This window comes from Mastigoproctus giganteus, chromosome 2 (genome assembly GCF_048544385.1).
Source record: "Mastigoproctus giganteus isolate SK-2022 chromosome 2, ASM4854438v1, whole genome shotgun sequence".
Classification (NCBI taxonomy): Eukaryota; Metazoa; Arthropoda; class Arachnida; order Uropygi; family Thelyphonidae; genus Mastigoproctus; species Mastigoproctus giganteus.
In genome coordinates, this window is record NC_143576.1 from 152008438 (window position 1) to 152027356 (window position 18919).

At 40.3% G+C, this 18919-nt stretch overlaps 1 protein-coding gene across 2 annotated transcripts in view; it reads left to right on the plus strand.

The window, feature by feature from the left end:
- Positions 1-18919, plus strand: part of Suv3 (Suv3 RNA helicase) — a 349258-nt gene that overhangs the window by 84467 nt on the left and 245872 nt on the right. Inside the window, exons 4-5 of one of the 2 annotated variants that reach the window (XM_090368722.1) lie at positions 2868-2982; positions 8185-8353. In XM_090368722.1, coding sequence (XP_090224848.1) covers positions 2868-2982; positions 8185-8353 — 284 coding nt within the window. The remainder of the gene's footprint in view (positions 1-2867; positions 2983-8184; positions 8354-18919) is intronic. The other variant, XM_090368723.1, reaches the window with a different exon arrangement.

The following is an 18919-nucleotide window of genomic DNA, read 5'->3' on the forward strand; positions in this document are numbered from 1 at the left end:
CCTTCACACATCTAGTTGCATGGAGGGATCACCATGAGCAGGATTATGTGCTGGTCCCACAGGAGGTAACTATTATATTTTCAGGGAAGCAGGCAATATTTATGTAATAAGGATGGGTGGAATAGGACCAGAGTATGTCTGTCAAGGGCAATAGACATCAGTATTGTAGAATAGTTGTCATCTTTTTAAGGGCATAAAAGGTAATATTTTTGCATGTGTTTGGTACTAATGATATTAAGCTTAGGAATTCTGACACTTTACTTAATGAATATGAGATGATGTTGAAAAAGCTGTGAGTTTTCACTGAATTTGAAATTGTGTGGAATTTTGCTAAGATGATAGGAGAGAGTTTGGGTTGAGAGTATTATCAGTTTGCCCCCGGAGAGACTGTGCAAGGCTCACAGGGTAGAATTTTTTTCAGAATAGTCAGTGCTTGTTAATAGATGGGACTGTTTTTATAAAGATGGGATACATACACTTGAATAAATGAGTCGCAAAAATATTCTGTTAGGAGGATCTGTTAAAACTGTTAGTTTGGGGGAGGGAACATTAACTAATAACTTAATGACAACCATAATCCCAAGTACAAGATCTGATGAGGATCCACATGGGACTAGCAATTACATGGGCTATGTGAGAGTTACTTAAAGCACAAATAGGTGCAAATTTACTTGCTTATACACTAATGCTAGAAGTACAGTAAATAAATTTGATCGGTTTGAGGTGTTGATTAAATCATCAAATGCTGACTTAGGTATAACAGGAACCTGGCATTATTCTGATATTGAAGGTGCAGAATTTGAATATGGTGATTATAATGTTTACAGAAAGTGCAGATATGTTGGGGGGGGGGTACTTTTGGTTAAGAAGCATATAGACTAAAACAGTATAACCAACATAATATTGAGTCAATTTGTAGTCTGTTTCAGGACAAATTATTGTGAGAAGTATAATGAACAGCTATACAGATGAATAGAGTGGGCCAGCAAATCAGAACGTCTTATCATGGAAGATTTTAACTTCACAGATATTGATTGGAACTCTGGGATGGCAGCCTGCACAGTAGCAAAGGAATTTCTTAATTTGTTGGATGACTGCTTTCTACACCAGAATGTTGGAGGGAGGGAGGGATGGGGGAGGGAGAGAGAGAGAGAACGAACAAGGTTTCCCTTTTTGATCTGCTTATTAGCAGTTCTTCACCATGATCCTCATTAACCTGAGGATCCTCAGGCTAATGAACTTTTAGGTGATAGTGATCATTGCATATTGATGTGAGATTGATTTAAAGAAATAACTGTGGATAAGAGTAAAGAGAAGGGATTTTGTTTTTGCAAAGATGATTGTAATGAACGCAGACATTTTTTAAACACTTTTCAGTGGAACCAACTGATGTTAAAAAACATGTTTCAGGTGAGAAGTATTTAGCAGAGAAAAGAAAAATGTGTGGGATGCTTAGAAATTGTCAAGGGATACAAAGTCCCACAATAAGTACATGCTAGAGCAGGGGCTGGCAATCTTTTTGGGTGAAGAGCCATTTTTGATCTAATAAAGAGAGAGAGAGAGAGAGAGAGAGAGAGAGAGAGAGAGAGAGAGAGAGAGAGAGAGAGAGAATCTGAAGAGCCACACTTCAGCTTAAGCTGAGGGAGGGGAATTTTTTAAGAAATGGAATAGAGTGGGAAGGTGTTTTATTAAAAAATATATATATTCTGAAATATTATTTATTAATAATATTTCTAATTAATGTGACTTTTGCTGCTGAACTTCTTGAGCGAGTCTCTCAGCATCAGGGAGGTATACCATAATTTTCATCTTTAAGCATGCTGAGAGACTTGCATTGTTCAGACGGTTTCTTGATTTATTTTTAATATATTTCATGTTCGAAAATATTTGCCCGCAGAAATTCGTCGAACCAAAAATTGAGAGAAGTCAACCACAAATATTTTCAAATTTATATACATGTCCAGTAAGCTATACCATGCGGCAAACACAATTTGGTCTTGCTTTTTCAACTCATCTATCAACATCCATTTATGTAGAATTGCAAGGGCAGCCTTTTGCTTTTCCAAATCCTCAATTTCAGTTTTAAGGCATCGTAGTCTTGCACCTCCACATGCCCTTGATTTTTAAGTCCTCTAACTCCATTTCAAACTTTGCTTCATGTGGGCTAAAAGTTAGAGCCACATTACATGCTCAAAGAGCCGCAGGTTGCCAACCCCCTGTACTAGAGCAACCAAGTTACTCACAGGGTTAGGCAAACTAAGGAATCTTATGAAATGTCCTTGGTCAAGAGTGTGAAGAAAGGCAGCTAGGCATTCTTTGTGTATATTAATGCTAGAAAGAAAGGATTGAATTACATTGGTTCCACTGGATATGAATGGTATAACTGTTAATGGCCTTTTGATAAACTGAATAAAATATTTTGTATCTGTATTCACATGTGAAGAAGTTTTTAGAGATGAGGTTAGCAGGGGTCTACTGAATACTGACTTGGAGTTAAATGATTTTATAATCTGTTCAATTATTTTAAGAGAAGTTGCAAAAGGGTAGCTAAACCTTTGTCCATAACAATGAGAGCATCGTTAAATTCAGGAGAAGCACCTGTAGTTTGGATGTGCAAATGTACCCCCTTTCACAGAGGTGGTTCAATGCAAGAATCATCTTGTGGGTTAGAACAAAATTCAAAAAGAATTATGTAATTTGCAAATTACATAATTAGGCTTGTGTGTGTGTGTGTGTGTGTGTGTGTGTGTGTGTGTGTGTGTGTGTGTGTGTGTGTGTGTGTGTGTGTGTGTGAATAATACAATTATAAAAAGTTACAGATATTTTTTTATCTGCCTGTATTTTAATATAATTTTTTTTTTTTTAAGGTCACATTTCTGATATTTTTTCATACTTCCTTCAGCATGCACGAGAAATATTTCCCCATTTGGAATGTATAGAAGAACTCAAAAAGATTAGTGACTTAAGACTTCCTGCAAATTGGTAAAGAACTTTATACTGTATTTTTGATGTTATGTGAATAGAATATATTCCTACAAAAAATGTTTAAATTTTTTTAGACTACTTTGTGTGTGTGTATGTATGTATGTGCGTGCGTGCGTGCGTGCACATGCATACATATGCACACTTGTATAGGCAGGATAGTCATAATTGAAGTTTCCATACTGTGAGACTTGTGTTGACCTGAGGAATGGGTAGTTGTATAATGAAATGCAACTTTATTATGACCTGTAATGAAATCCATAATCCCCTATTTTTAAATGGTATGATGTTTCAGTTAACTGTATTCTGTCAGAATTAGTTGTCTTTAGTAAGAATTAAAACTTCTGCATTTTATTAGTAGCATGATTAACGTTGCTGTAAACAGTTCACATTAAGCACTCATCCCATCCTTTTGTATTAAAGTTGTTAGTTTGTTACTATAGAATTAACTTCGAAAATAATGAAATTTTTGCTATTCTCCATGCATTTTTCTAGTGGCAAAAGACCCATTGCTTATGTGGCCTCATACAAGAATCCTTGAAATTTATGCAAGTGTTTCTTTGATATGTGTATCAACAAAATGTATCTCAGCAATTCCTCCTTTTCACCCCTCTCTCTGAGGAGCAGATTCACTAAACCCATGGTTCAGTGAATCTGCAAATCATCAAATATGCTTGTTGATATCAGAATAGTAGTAGTGCATTACAAGGATTAGAATGGCGCCTCCGTAGCCAGGTGGGAAGGAGCAGCAGTGCGCAGCACATGCTTCTTGATTAGACTGGGGTTTGAGCCCGTCACCACCAAATATGGAGGATGCAGAAAGGTCAGGGAATAACCACTGCATATTCCTGGAGCAACATGGCCTTAGTTGCTAATGCTCCTAAAAACCAAATAATAACAACAACAACAACAAGGATTAGAGGAGTGCAGATAAAGCATAAGAGGAGCAAAGCTAAAGGAAAGTATTGAGATGAGGTTCTGTGACATTTGAAGATATAAGAACTTAGGTGTTAGAATCATCTAGACAAGACTTCAGTTATAGCTTGGACAAAGCATGGGTTTGTTAAGGGGAAGTCTTGTCTGATCAATTTGATTGGATACTATGATGTAGCCACAAAGGAACTGGATGCAAAGAATAATTTTGATATCATATTATTTGGATCTTAGAAAGGCTTTTGATACTGTTGCACATGAAAGACTGCTGCACAAATTTTTTTTTAATTTTTTTATGTAAACCCCAAACACGAGAGGTATTAGAACCTATAGTACTTAGTGCTGTGCTTGGGTTGGAGGTTGAGAAGACGAAAGAAGATACTTGTTGACATTGGACTTGAACTTCTGTAGACTGTAATTTTCAGGAAATACGTATGAAGGAAGGTTGTTCCAAAAAAACGGCAGTTGAATGTATAAACGAGTAAGATGAAAAGTTGGTTCTGTGAGTTTGAAGTTGGACAGTAAATGGATGTTGGCTGGTGGCGGCACGTGTTCGGACCGTTTTGAAAGAGAGAGTGGGAATTATAGAAGCCAATTTAGAAGAACAGTGCCCATGGAAGTATCTGTAGAAGAGGCATGCAGCAGAAACAGTACGTCTATGAGAAAGCAAGTGGAGAGACTCTATTAGAGATGAATCATTAATTAACCTAACTGCCCTCTTCTGAATGGAATCAAGAAGCCTGAGAGAGGTTTTGGGGGCACCACCCCAGATGTGGGAACAATATTCCATGGCAGGGCGGATTTGCAATTTATACAGAGTGAGCAGCTGTTTGGAAGAAAAGTAACGCCTCGAGCGAAAGAGAAAACCAAGTTTTTTTAGATGCGGAGGAACCAATATTTGTAACGTGCTTGTGCCAAGAGATATTAGAAGTCAGAGTAATCCCAAAAAGAGATATATCATTTTGCCTAGAAATTGGAGTGTCACTAAAGATAAGCATAGGAACAGAAGAATCCTTTTTGCGAGATATAAGACAAGACTGAGTTTTGGAAGGGTTGAAATCAACTAAGTTGTCTTTGCCCCACTGGAGAATTACCTGAAGATTGGCATTTAAGGAATTGGTAGCAGATTTTCGAGAAGTTGAAGCCGATTGAGCAGGACAAGGTTTCTCAAAATGGAAAGTGGAATGCAATGTGCTATTATCGGCAAAACTGTGGATAGGATTTCCAGTGGATCGACACTGACGGAATCCATACTGGCGATCGTTGATCAGACGGAAGTTTTCTAGGTTGTTTAAGAGTTGGCGGTTAATTGATTTCTCAATTACTTTAGAAAGAGTAGAAGTAATTGCAATGGGACGATAATTGGATGGGAGGGATTTGTCACCCTTTTTAGGAACTGGCTGGATATGAGCAAATTTCCAAGCAGAAGGAAAAACACCTTTGGAATAAGAAAGTGAAAAAAGGCGGCAAAGAATAGGAGTAAGTTTAGGAGCACAGGTTTTGAGAACAAGTGGAGAAATACCATCGGGACCTGGAGCTGTCTTAGCATCAAGGCATTGAATGGAGCGTGTTGGAAATGGTGGGAGGTGTTTTACCAAGATCATTAATACATGAGCTGGAAGAAAAATGGGATTCTAGCAGGTCAGCTTTATCCTTGACTGAAGGGACAGCAGAACCATCTGGTTTGGACAGAGGTGGGAGCAGAGATGGGCAAATGTTGCGGCCAATAGCGTTGGCAAGAGACCAGAATGCTTGGCTACCATTAGGGCAAGAAGCAAGTTTTCTACTCTTAGCCTGTTCAAACTCTAGTTTGGACTGATTAATAACTGCTTTACAATTGTTGCAAGCTTTGGTGTAGGCAGAAAATGAAACTGAAGAATTAGAAACAAGCCAATTACGATATGCAACATTCTTCTCTTGAACAGCCTTAGCACATTTATTGGAAAACCAAGGTTTAGATAAAGGATGAGATTTTAAAGTGGAGTGTGGGATAAAGGATTCCATTCCTGTAAGAATAATTTCACTGACATACATCTGAGCAAACATTGACATCAAAAGTTTTGAAACAGTAATCCAACCAAGGAAAAGAAGAAAAGTCTGGCAGGTCATCCCATTTTGCATTCTTTTAATGCCAAACAACACGAGGTTGGGAATAGCCATGAGATAAAGGCTCCATTGGAGAAGAGACAATCAGCAAATTGTGATCTGAAGTGCCTAAAGGACCTCTCACTTCGACCGTGTACTTAGAAGGGTTGTTTGTGAGAAAAAGATCAAGGCTGTGTGATTAGGATTGTCCGGTATTCTTGTAGGTAAATGAACAATCTGTGCTAGGTCATTAGTAATTCCAAAAGTCTCAGCATCTCGACCTGATGGGTCGGTGTGACTAGAAAACGGAAGCCAGCTGGAGTTGTGAACATTAAAATCACCAAGGAAAATTACCTCACTGTTAGGAAAGTTGGACTGGAGAAAGTCAAATTGTAAAGAGAGGAAGTCAAAGAGCTCCAAGTGATTAGTGGAGTTGGGAAAACGGTAGAGACAACAGATGAATTTGACACAATGTGAGGTAGAGGGATTTTAAGCCAGAGAAGATCAAAGAGAGGAGATTCCAAATTGCCAAGTCTCTGACAGGGAATATCAGAACGGACATATGCACAAGTACCGCATTTGAGGCGAAAGGAATCATACAGTGAATAATTTGGGCATCTGAGATGAACAGTAGTTGAATCAACCGATAACTGAGATTCTGTTAGAAAAAGTACATGGGGTTTGGCAGACTGCAAGTGGAAATGGACATCGTTGAGATTAGAATTGAGACCACGTATATTTGTGAAATGAATTAGGAAGTGCTTGGGAGGTTTAGATCTTTTCGCAGATAAGCTTGCTCTATTAGTTTGACAATTCATGGTGTATTCAATAGTAAGAAAAAGTGGGTGGGACATGCTGTATGAAGTAACGAAATTTTTGATATGGCGTACATGTGGTAAGAATATACCCAGATCCTTGACGTAACATGGCCTTGACAATGCTCCCCACATACACACTACTCGGACTCCCTCCAGTCACTGGCGCCTCCGTAGCCAGGTGGGAAGGAGCAGCAGTGCGTAGCACAGGCTTCTTGATTAGACCGGGGTTCGAGCCCGTCACCACCAAATACAGAGGATGCGGAAAGGTCAGGGAATGACCACCGCATATTCCGGAGCAATATGGCCTTGGTTGCTAATGCTCCTAAAAAAAAAAAACCAAACCAAACCCTCCAGTCACTATCTCTCAGAGTAGAAGTGGGAAGATTATACACTAGCTGATCCAGAAGCCTCCTATAGAGTTACCAATAGGTTCGGTCTGGTGTACTAACCAGCGGCCGGCCTGCGAACACTGTTTTAGAGCTGTACCCTCGAAATGTAAGGAATATTGGATCTCGCCACAACGTTCATCATAACCTCAAAAGTCATCAATCATACTGCATGATGGAAGAGATAGGGAAGGGTTGACAGGAACTTAGCTCTAGAGACTAAACATGGGTTCCACCACTTCAAGCCTCCAATAAGCAAAGTGGTGGTATTTCACCAGTTGATGAGAGTCATCTACCCCCTAGTACTGCCTGGTAACATAGAGGGGCGGAGTTCCTCCATGTGGTGTGGGCGCCACACCTCTACTCCTGCTTACATTGGTTCACACCTGGGTGGTCACCCACCATGTACTTGTGCATGGAGGTTATACCCAGGATTACTAACAGTCCCACCATCGTGAAGGTGCAGGCAGAGGATTTGGCTGTCACAGACTGTCCGGACTTCGCCAAAATTGGGTCCACTTGACTTGAGTGTCACCCGAATATAAGTTCCATCAGCGTTTTAGAATCCCAGGTAGCAAGTACAACTTGTCTGGCATATCTGATAGAATGTCTGTGACAACCTCAAGGACCATATAATTGAACAACAAAAAAAAAAGTAATCAGTTTAAACAAATAAAAGGTTTAAAAAGTTATTAAGAGTTATATGAGATACAGCTTATTCAATTTCATGATAATGTGTAATCTTCTCATTGCATCATATCTTCATTAATCATTTATGATTATTATATCTAAATTAAAAGTTTTCCAAATAAAGTTGGTATATGCACATATTTTAGATAATAATAAAATTGTTTTTGTTAAACAAGTATTTGGATTGTTGGTTTCTTAATTTTACTTAATTAACTTGAATTTGTATTTATTCAGTAATTGTGAGTGATCGCAGTCCAACTTTTTAATTATTTATTGTCATGATTGGACAGGTATCCGGAAGCTCGAGGAATCACAAGGAAAATAATCTTTCATTCAGGTCCTACAAACAGTGGCAAAACTTATCATGCTTTGGAAAGATTTATTAGTGCTAATTCCGGTGTGTATTGTGGTCCCTTGAAAATGTTGGCTGTAGAGGTTTTTAACAAGACTAATGAGAAGGTAAGTACTGTATTTTAGGTGGTTAGTAATGTAAAAAATATCATACCAAAACTTTAGTATGCCCCAAACTATCGGATATTTATAAGTTTCCGTTTCCCCTCTCCACCCTTCAAAACATACTCAGTGATCATTGAATTATGACCACCTACTCAATACCTTGTTGGGTCACTGTTTGCACTGATAACAGTCACTGTTCACCTATGCACTGACTCCACCATCTGTGTGAAGACGTCCATAGGGATCTACAACCATGCTGTTTGCAAGGCTTTCCATGGTTTCAGAATAAATGACTGTTGCTTGTCCATATGCCTCACTTCCTTTTCCAAAACATCACACACGTGTTAAATCAGATTGAAGTCACGCGAATTTGGAGGCCAATCAAGATAGGTGATACTTCACTGTGTTTCTCGAATTACTCGTGCACAGGGTGAGCCTAATGACACAGTGCATTATCATCTCGGAAGATCCCATTTCTGTCTGGCATAAAATGCAACATGTCAGGGTGAATGTGGTCTCCTAAGAGCTGCCAATATACCTTGCCAGTGAAATGTTGGTCTGTATGCACCAAGTGTCCTAGTTCTTGCCAGAAAAACAAGCCCCATATTAAGCAACCCGCTGCCATCTGCCTGAATAGTATGCACCATATATGATGGGTCTACGGACTTGTGTTTCTTGTGCCACACCTTCATGTGTGGCACAAGAAACACAAGTCAGGGTATTTGGACTCATCTGACAAGCACACTTGTTTCCACTCTTCCACTGTACAACAAGTGTTCTGGTGATGATTAGCATTAGTAGAGGCATTTGATGCAAGAAAGCAAGCTTATGCAGCATCAGCCAAAAAAAAAAAAAAAAAACCCACTTCCACTTCACCCCTCTGTTTGTTCAAAATACTTGTCCAGCTGAGCCTTAAACTTATTTAGGCTATCAACCTCCACCACAAGGGATGGAAGTCTGTTCCACCAACCAACCACCCACTGGCTAAAGGCAAATTTCTGCACGTCTATCCTACATCTGTCTTTCCTCAATTTGAATTTATGCCATCTCAGGTGATTTTTCTGAGCTAGAGGAAGAATCCCATCAGCATTGAGCATGCTTAAACCATTCAAGGCTTTATACACCTCTATCAGATCACCTCGCTGGTGCCTAGTCTCCATCCACTGTAATTTGCAAAACTTAAGCCTTTCTTCGTAAGAGCACCCCTTTGTTCCATTCACTAATCTTGTTGCCCTTCTCTGTACTCGTTCCAGCAGCTCTACATCCTTCTTGAAATGAGGCCTCCAGACCTGTATACAGTACTCTAGGTGTGGCCTGACCATTGCCTTATACAATGGAATAATCACCTCCTTATCCCTGCTGGAAAAATTCCTGTATATCATTGACAATACTCCATGAGCTACTCTTGCAGCCCGTCTGCACTGCTCAGAGAACTTCATATCTGCCTGCACAACCACCCCCAAGTCCCTTTCATTCTCTACCACTGTCAGTGTAGTACCACAGAGTTGATACATTGCTCTGGGGTTCCTGTTTCCCATATGTAGTACTTTACATTTGTCAATGTTAAACTTCATTTGCCACCTCTCAAGCCCATCTGCTCAACCTTTCCAGATCCTGTTGCAGCAGCATAGTGTCAGTAGTGTCCTTGACAACCCTGCCAACCTTTGTATCGTCTGCAAACTTGGACATCAAGCTTGATATACCATCATCAATATCATTTATAAATACAGAAAACAATAATGGACCCTGAGGGACTCCACTAATAACATTAGTCCACGATGAGCATTGTCCATTGATTACCACTCTGTTTTCTTCCCCTCAACCGCCCCTTTATCCATAGCAGCAATTTGCCTCCAATGTCACACTGCTCCAATTTGTGTAGCAGTCTTCCATGTGCAACAGTATCAAAAGCCTTTCTAAGATCCAAGTATATAATATCAAAGTTATTCCCTGCATCCAGTTCTTTTGTGAATGCATCATAGTATCCAATCAAGTTGGTCAGGCAAGACTTCCCCTTAACAAAACCATGCTGTGTCTGAGCTATAACTGAAGTCTTGTCTAAATGATCCTGCAGTGCTTCTTTAACTAGTGCCTCCATTAATTTTCCAGGAACAGAAGTTAAACTCACAGGTCTATAATTGCTTGTGTCAGCCTTTGATCCTCCTTTGTGAATTGGGGTCACATTTGCACATTTCCAGTCTATGGGTACCTCCCCTGAGTCCAAGGAAGCTCTCATAATTATGGCTAAAGGTTTGCTTACTTCCTTTGCTGCCTCCTTTAATATAACTGGATAGATCCCATCCACCCCAGGTGCCTTTCTTGTGTTTATCTTCAACAGTTTCTCCTCCACTTTACTCCCAGTTATTTCAAGATTCTGTAGCTTACTGCTAGAGTTGAATACACCTCTGGCGTTCCCCTTGCTGAACAACCCCTCATGTGTGAATGTCGATGCAAAATATTCATTTAGTTTGTTAGCTACCTGAGCAGGATATCAACAGTTGACCCATCAATATCAAGTGGACCAATCTGATTCATCCCCTTCCTTCTAGAGTTTACATAAGTAAAGAACTCTTTGCTGTTTTTCTTTGCATCCCTTGCCAAGGATATCTCGTAATCTGCCTTCGCCTGCCTAACCTCCTTTGTAACTTGGTTGCATATCAACTTGTATCTATCATAGGCTTCTGTGTCATGTGTTAATTTGTAAGTATCCCATGCATTTTTCTTCTCTGCCATATGCCTCATTAGTTCATCTGACATCCATTTTGGCCTAAACCTTGAACAATATTTCTTAGTTGGTATGTAAAGCCTAGTAGCTTCCAAGATAAGTTCTTTGAATGCTTCCCATTTTGAATATGCTGTTGGTAACATCATCAGTTGGTCCCACTGTATAGAATTTAAATACTGTCTCAGTCCATCGTAGTCGCCTTTACGGAAGCAATAACCCTTCCCTTTACCCCTAATGGTAGTTACCTCTTTGAGTAAATCCAACTTCAGCACACTGTGATCACTGCCACCTAGTGGTTCATTTATCTGCAGATTCTTAATGCATGAAGATTCACTACTGATAATCAGATCAAGAGTATTGCTCCCTCTAGTTGCCTCCCGAACATGCTGATGTAGAAAACAATCATCCAATAAATCCACAAAAGCTTTGCTAGTGTGTGAGTGACCAGCCCCCAAATTCCACTCAATATCTGGGAAATTAAAATCCCCCATTATAAGACTCTCTGATTTACTGGCCCACTCTATTTCTCTGAACAGTTTCTTATTATACTCATCCGAGTCATTAGGCCTATAGCACACTCCTACTCTCAATTTTGATCTCCCAATGCTTATGTCACACCAAACTGACTCGACACTGCACTGTGTCTGCAATGTCGACTGGCTTCACTTCCTTGGATTTTATGTATTTCTTAACTAATAGCGTAACCCCTCCCCCTTCCTATCCTGTCTATCCTTTCTGTAGACGTTGTACTCCCCAAATTGCAGTTCTGCATCCCTTATATCTGTGTGACACCACGTCTCTGATATCTCAACAATATCTGCCTTTGATGTTTTGAGCAATACCTCAAATTCATCAAATTTATTTACTAAACTCCTAGCATTGGTGTACACGCAAGTATACCTGCACCTGTTTCTATTCTTAGCTACCCTGACACAACCCATGCGTTTACTTGTACCGCAATGGCTCCCAGCAGTCTCTGAAATACCATGCATCTTGTTTTTCAGGCTTCTGCTCATTCTAATAGAAGCAGTGCAAGAATCTCTTTCACCTCTGCCAGTGGCTACTGTCAATCTATTGGTCTTTGTCTCCCCCAAGCTAGCAGTTTTCCGACCCACCTAACACTGCCTCGATAGCATCAGCAAATATTCTTGCACCCTTTCTATTTAAGTGTATCCCATCCCTGTAGAAGCAATCTCTCCTGTTAACAAGTACAGTCCAGGCTGAAAATAATTCTACCCCTTGAGCCTTGCACAATCTTTCTAGGGTCGAATTGATCGACAAGGCTCTCATCATATACTCCCTCCTATCGTGTCTGGGCAGAATTGCAGACACTTTCAAATTCAACCCTAATTCTCGGCTTTTGTTCAACAGTGACCTGTACTTGTTAAGTAATTCTGCCGGTCTCCTACTCTTAATATTATTAGTGCCAACGTGTACAACTATATCACCTTTTGTGCCCTTAAAAGATGATATTCGCTCTACAACGTCATCAACCTTTGCCCCTGGCAGACATACCCTGGTCCTGTTCCACCTATCTTTTTTACAAAGCATGTTCCCCGTTTCCCTGACAATAGAGTCACCAACAACTACTAGTTCCTTCGGGACCAGCGCATTCTGCCTTGGGGGTTGTCTCTGTGTCACGCGATGCCCAAGCGCATGCTCTGGCATTGATGTGGGCAGCTGAGAGTTTGATGGGCCCCTCAATTTAGTTTTTTCGAGGGCATCCACCCTGTCCTTCAAGCTCTCATATAGGCCCACAAGAACGCCGAGTTGTTGCCTGATATCGATACACTCCTTGCATCGCGCGCGCGCACACACAAAGACATCCCCCATGGCAGTATCATGTCCCGTTACCGATTGCTCTGCAAACATCAAGCAAACAGTGCATTTTATAAGGCTGTGAGTCAGAGGACAACTGCCCCCCTCAGTTCTGCTCTGAGCCACAGCACTTCCATTAGCTTGAGCCTTTTGCTTTGCTGCTCTGGTCTGAGTCATGATTCTATTAATTTATTAATTAATTATAATTAATTATGTTATGTTATTAATTATGTTAAATATAATTAATTATATTACGTTTGTAATCTAAGTCGTTATATGTATTTATTTAAACGTACAATTTAACTGCTAACGAAGTTCAACTAACGCTATCTAGTACGGTATATAACTATTGTATCACAAAGGCGGGAAAATTACGAACGGTAGCGGAGTTGAAACACGTGGAAACCCTTACCGATACTTTTATGCAATTACAAGGCCGAGTAAAGAATAAATACACCAAATTAATCAGAAAATCACAAAATAATGTTATACTACTAAATTTAAATCAAAAGTTTTAGAAAAACAATAATTTCAAATCAATAAATAAGAAAAATCCACTTAGCGGCTTTGAACACGACCGTCTCTAGTGGTGAGGAGAGGGGTGTTTCTTAAGTTGTGGGCTGTTGAACTCAATACGTCTGAGTGTGCAGCACATCATCATTTGTGGTATTGTTCTTGAATTCTCCATAATGTATTCTGATGTCAACTGTTGCACAATGACCTGCCATTCAGCCTGTACAGTGTGCTGCACACTTCACTTATTCAGACGTCATTCACATTTCATAATCCTTTACAGTTCTGTCGGCGGGAGGTGGTTTGATCTGTTCAACACCACTCTTTGTACATCTTATCCACAGTGGGCTGTGGCTAAGATGTACAAATGGGTTTTTTCAGTTTTCTTGATGGGTTCTCCCTGTCATTCACTTTATCTCGGAGATGGAAGTGGAGGGCATTGGAGAGTGATGTCACATTATGGAAAAAGACTTTCTTGAGTGTGAAGAATATTTGCAGCAGTGTTGAATTATGTCTTTCTAGCACTACTATATTATACCAAGATGTTGTGTATAAACAGATTCATGGCATGGCTATGTGCTCTGCAGTAAGTGCTGTTGTTGCTAATTTAGCCATGGGTGAGCTTGAGCTGGAATCTATAATTTTTAATGGGTCTATTCCATGATGTATTGGTTTGTAGGGATCACTCTAGAGTGAAGGTGAAAATCTGTAGGAAATCTGTGTGTTGAGGACAATATAATTAGAAAATTAAAAATAGCATAATTAGTGCCCTATTGGATAGGGCTTGGACTCACTGCAGCATGTGTGATGATAGACTGCAGGAGATTAGACATGGCACAGTTCTCCAAAAATGTGGCTATCCCGATAAGATTTTCTGCAGTTATTAGCATTAGCATTAGTAGAGGCATATGATGCAAGAAAGCAAGCTTATTCAGCATCAGCCAAAAAAAAAAAAAAAAAACGCACACCACTCCCATGTCACCCCTCCGTTCGTTCGAAATACCTGTCCAGTTGAGCCTTAAATTTGTTTAGTCTATCAACTTCAACAACGAGTGATGGAAGTCGGTTCCACCAACCAACCACCTGCTGGCCAAAGGCAAATTTCCGCACATCTATCCGACATCCGTCCTTCCTCAATTTGAATTTATGCCCTCTGAGGTGATTATTTTGAGCAAGATGAAGAATCCCATTGGCATTGAGCATGCTCAAACCATTCAAAGCCCTATACACCTCTATCAGATCACCTCGCCGGTGCCTAGTCTCCAGACTCTGTAATTTGCAAAACTTAAGCCTTTCTTCGTAAGAGCAACCCTTTGTTCCATTCACTAATCTTGTTGCCCTTCTCTGTACCCGTTCCAGCAGCTCTGCACCCTTCTTGAAATGAGGCCTCCAGACCTGTATACAGTACACAAGATGTGGCCTAACCATTGCCTTATACAAGGGAATAATCACCTCCTTATCCCTGCTAGAAAAATTCCTGTATATCATTGACAAGACACCATGAGCTACTCTTGCAGCTCGTCTGCACTGCTCAGAGAACTTCATATCTGCCTGCACAATTACCCCCAGGTCCTTTTCATTCTCCACCACTGTCAGTGTAGTACCGCAGAGTTGATATGTTGCTCTGGGGTTACTGTTTCCCATATGTAGTACTTTACATTTGTCAATGTTAAACTTCATTTGCCACCTCTCAGCCCATCTGTTCAACCTTTCCAGATCCTGTTGCAGCAGCATAGCCTCAGTAGTGTCCTTAACAACCCTGCCAACCTTTGTATCATCTGCAAACTTGGACATTAAACTTGATATCTCATCATCAATATCATTCATAAACACCGAAAACAACAACGGACCCAACACTGAACCCTGAGGAACTCCACTAATAGTGGAATTCCTCAGGGTTCAGTGTTGGGTCAACATTAGTCCACGTTGAGCAGTGTCCATTGATTACCACTCTCTGTCTTCTGCCACTCAACCATCCCCTTATCCATAGCAGCAATTTGCCTCCAATGCCACACTGCTCCAATTTGTGCAGCAGTCTTCCATGTGCAACAGTATCAAAAGCCTTTCTAAGATCCAAATATATAATATCAAAGTTATTCCCTGCATCCAGTTCTTTTGTGACTACATCATAGTATCCAATCAAATTGGTCAGGCAAGACCTGCCCTTAACAAAACCATGTTGCGTCTGAGCTATAACTGAATTCTTGTCTAGATGATCCTGCAGTGCTTCTTTAACCAGTGCCTCCATAAATTTACCTGGAACAGAAGTTAAACTAACAGGTCTATAATTACTTGTGTCAGCCTTTGATCCTCCTTTGTGAATTGGGGTTACATTTGCACATCTCCAGTCTATGGGTACCTCCCCTGAGTCCAAAGAAGCTCTTATAATTATGGATAGGGGTTTGCTTACTTCCTTTGCTGCCTCCTTTAATATAACTGGATAGATCCCATCCACCCCAGGTGCTTTTTTTTATATTTATCCTCAACAATCTCTCCTCCACTTTCCTCTCAGTTATTACAAAATCATCCAGCTCACTGCCAATGTATACTTTACCTACATCATTCTCCTTCCTGTATAACTCCTCATGCGTGAATGTAGATGCAAAATACTCGATTGTTAGCCACCTGAGCAGGATCCTCAACTGTTGAACCATCAATATCCAGTGGACCAATCTGATTCATTCCTTTCCTTCTTGAGTTTAAATAGGTAAAGAACTCTTTTCTGTGTTTCTTTGCATCCTTTGCCAAGGATTTTTCATAGTCTGCCTTTGCCTGCCTAATCTCCTTTGTGACTTGGTTACAGACCAACTTATATCTATCATAGGCTTTCATATCACCCATTAATTTGTATGTATCCCATGCATTTTTCTTCTCTGCCACATGTCTCATTAGTTCATCTGACAACCATTTAGGCCTAAACTTTGAACAATATTTCTTAGTTGGTATGTAAAACCTGGTAGCCTCCAAGATTAGTTCCTTGATGAGTTTGCTGTTGGTAACATCATCAGTTGGTCCCACTGTATAGAATTTAAATACTGTCTCAGACCATCATAGTCACCTTAACTAAAACAAAAACCCTTCCCTTTACCTCTGATGGTAGTTACCTCCTTGAGTAAATCCCACTTCAACACACTGTGATCACTGCCACCTAGTGGTTCATTTATCTGCAGATTCTTAATGCATGAAGAATCACTACTGATAATCAGATCAAGAGTATTGCTCCCTCTTGTTGCCTCACGAACATGCTGATGTAGAAAGCAATCATCCAATAAATCCACAAAAGCCTTGCTAGTGTGCGAGTGACCAACCCACAAATTCCAGTCAATATCTGGGAAATTAAAATCCCCCATTATAAGACTCTCTGATTTACTGGCCCACTATTTCCCTGTACAATCTTATTATACTCATCAGAGTCATTAGGCCTATAGCACACTCCTACTCTCAATTTTGATTTCCCTATGCTTATGTCACACCAAACTGACTCGACACTGCCCTGTCCATCGATGTCGACTGGCTTCACTTCCTTGGACTTAATGTATTTCTTAACTAATAGCATAACCACTCCTCCCCTCCTGTCCTGTCTATCCTTTCTATACACATTGTATTCCCCAAATTCCAGTTCCGCATTCCTTATATCTGTGTGACACCACGTCTCTGATATCCCAACAATATCTGCCTTTGATGTTTTGAGCAATACCTCAAATTCATCAAATTTATTTGCCAAACTCCTAGCATTGGTGTACACGCAGGTATACATGCACCTGTTGTTTCTATTCTTGGCTACTCTAACACAACCTATGTGTTCATTTATACCCCAATGATTCCCAGCAGTCTCTGAAATATTCTGCATCTTATTTTCCAGGCTGCGGCTCATTCCAATAGAAGCAGTGCAAGAATCACTTTCACCTCTGCCTGTGGCTACTGTTAATCTATTAATCCTTGTATCCCCCCAATCTAGCAGTTTTCCGACCCACCTAACACTGCCTCGATAGCATCAGCAAACATTCTTGCACCCTTTATATTTAAGTGTATCCTGTCCCTGTAGAAGCAGTCTCTCCTGTTAACAAGTTTTAGACCAGGCTGAAAAAAATTCTACCCCTTTATCCTTGCACAATCCTTCCAGGGCCGAATTGATCGACAGGGCTCTCATCATATACTTCCTCCTATCGTGTCTGGGCAGAATTGCAGACACTTTCAAATTCAACCCTAATTCACAGCTTTTTTTTCAACAGTGACCTGTACTTGTTAAGTAATTCCGCCGGTCTCCTACTCTTAATATCATTAGTGCCAACGTGTACATCACCTTTTGTGCCCTTAAAAGATGATATCTGCTCTACAACGTCATCAACCTTTGCCCCTGGCAGGCATACCCTGGTCCTGTTCCACCTATCCTTTTGGTGAAACACAAGTAGTTGCTCTAGACATCTCAAAGACTTTCATGTTTGGCATAAAGGTCTTCTAAACAATCTTCCATCCTTTGGTTTTGCCAGCTGTTTTTTGTAATTGGTTATCCAGTTTTCTCTCTCATCACTCACTGAGGGTGATGGTAGATGGCTCTTTGTCTTCTAACTTCTCCACTAATGCCGGTGTCCCTCAAGGTTCAGTTCTTTCCCCCACTCTTTACCTCTTGTATATTAATGACCTTCTTCCATTGACTGGAAAGTCTATCCATAGTTTTGCCGATGATAGCACATTGCATTCCACTTTCCATTTTGAGAAACCTTACCCTGCTCAATCAGCTTCAACTTCTCGAAAATCTGCTACCAATTCCTTAAATGCCAGTCTTCAGGTAATTCTCAGTGGGGCAAAGGCAACTTAGTTGATTTCAGTCCTAAAACTCAGTCTTGTCTTATATCTCGCAAAAAGGATTCTTCTGCTCCTATGCTTATCTTTATTGACACTCCGATTTCTAGGCAAAATGGTGTATCTCTTTTGGGGATTACCCTGATTTCTAATCTCTCTTGGCACAAGCACATTACAAATACTGCTTCCTGTGCATCTAAAAAACTTGGTTTTCTCTTTCGCTCTCGGCAATACTTTTCTTCCAAACAGCTGCTCACTCTGTACAAATTGCAAATCTGCCCTACCATGGAATATTGTTCCCACATCTGGGGTGGTACCCCCAAAACCTCTCTTAGGCTTCTTGATTCCATTCAGAAGAGGGCAATTAGGATAATTAATGATTCATCTCTAACAGCAAGTCCCTCCCATCGCTGTCTCAAAGAAGTACTATTTCTGCTGCATGTCTCTTCTACAGATATTTCCATGGGCACTGTTCTTCTGAATTGGCTTCTATAATTTCCACTCTCTCTTTCAAAACAGTCCGAACATGTGCCGTCACCAGCCAACATTCATTTACTGTCCAACTTCAAACTCACAGAACACACTTTTCATCTTCCTAGTTTATTCATACAACTGCCATTTTCTGGAAGAACCACCCTTCATATGTATTTCCTGAAAATTACAGTCTACAGAAGTTCAAGTCTAATGTCAACAAATATCTTCTCTCGTCT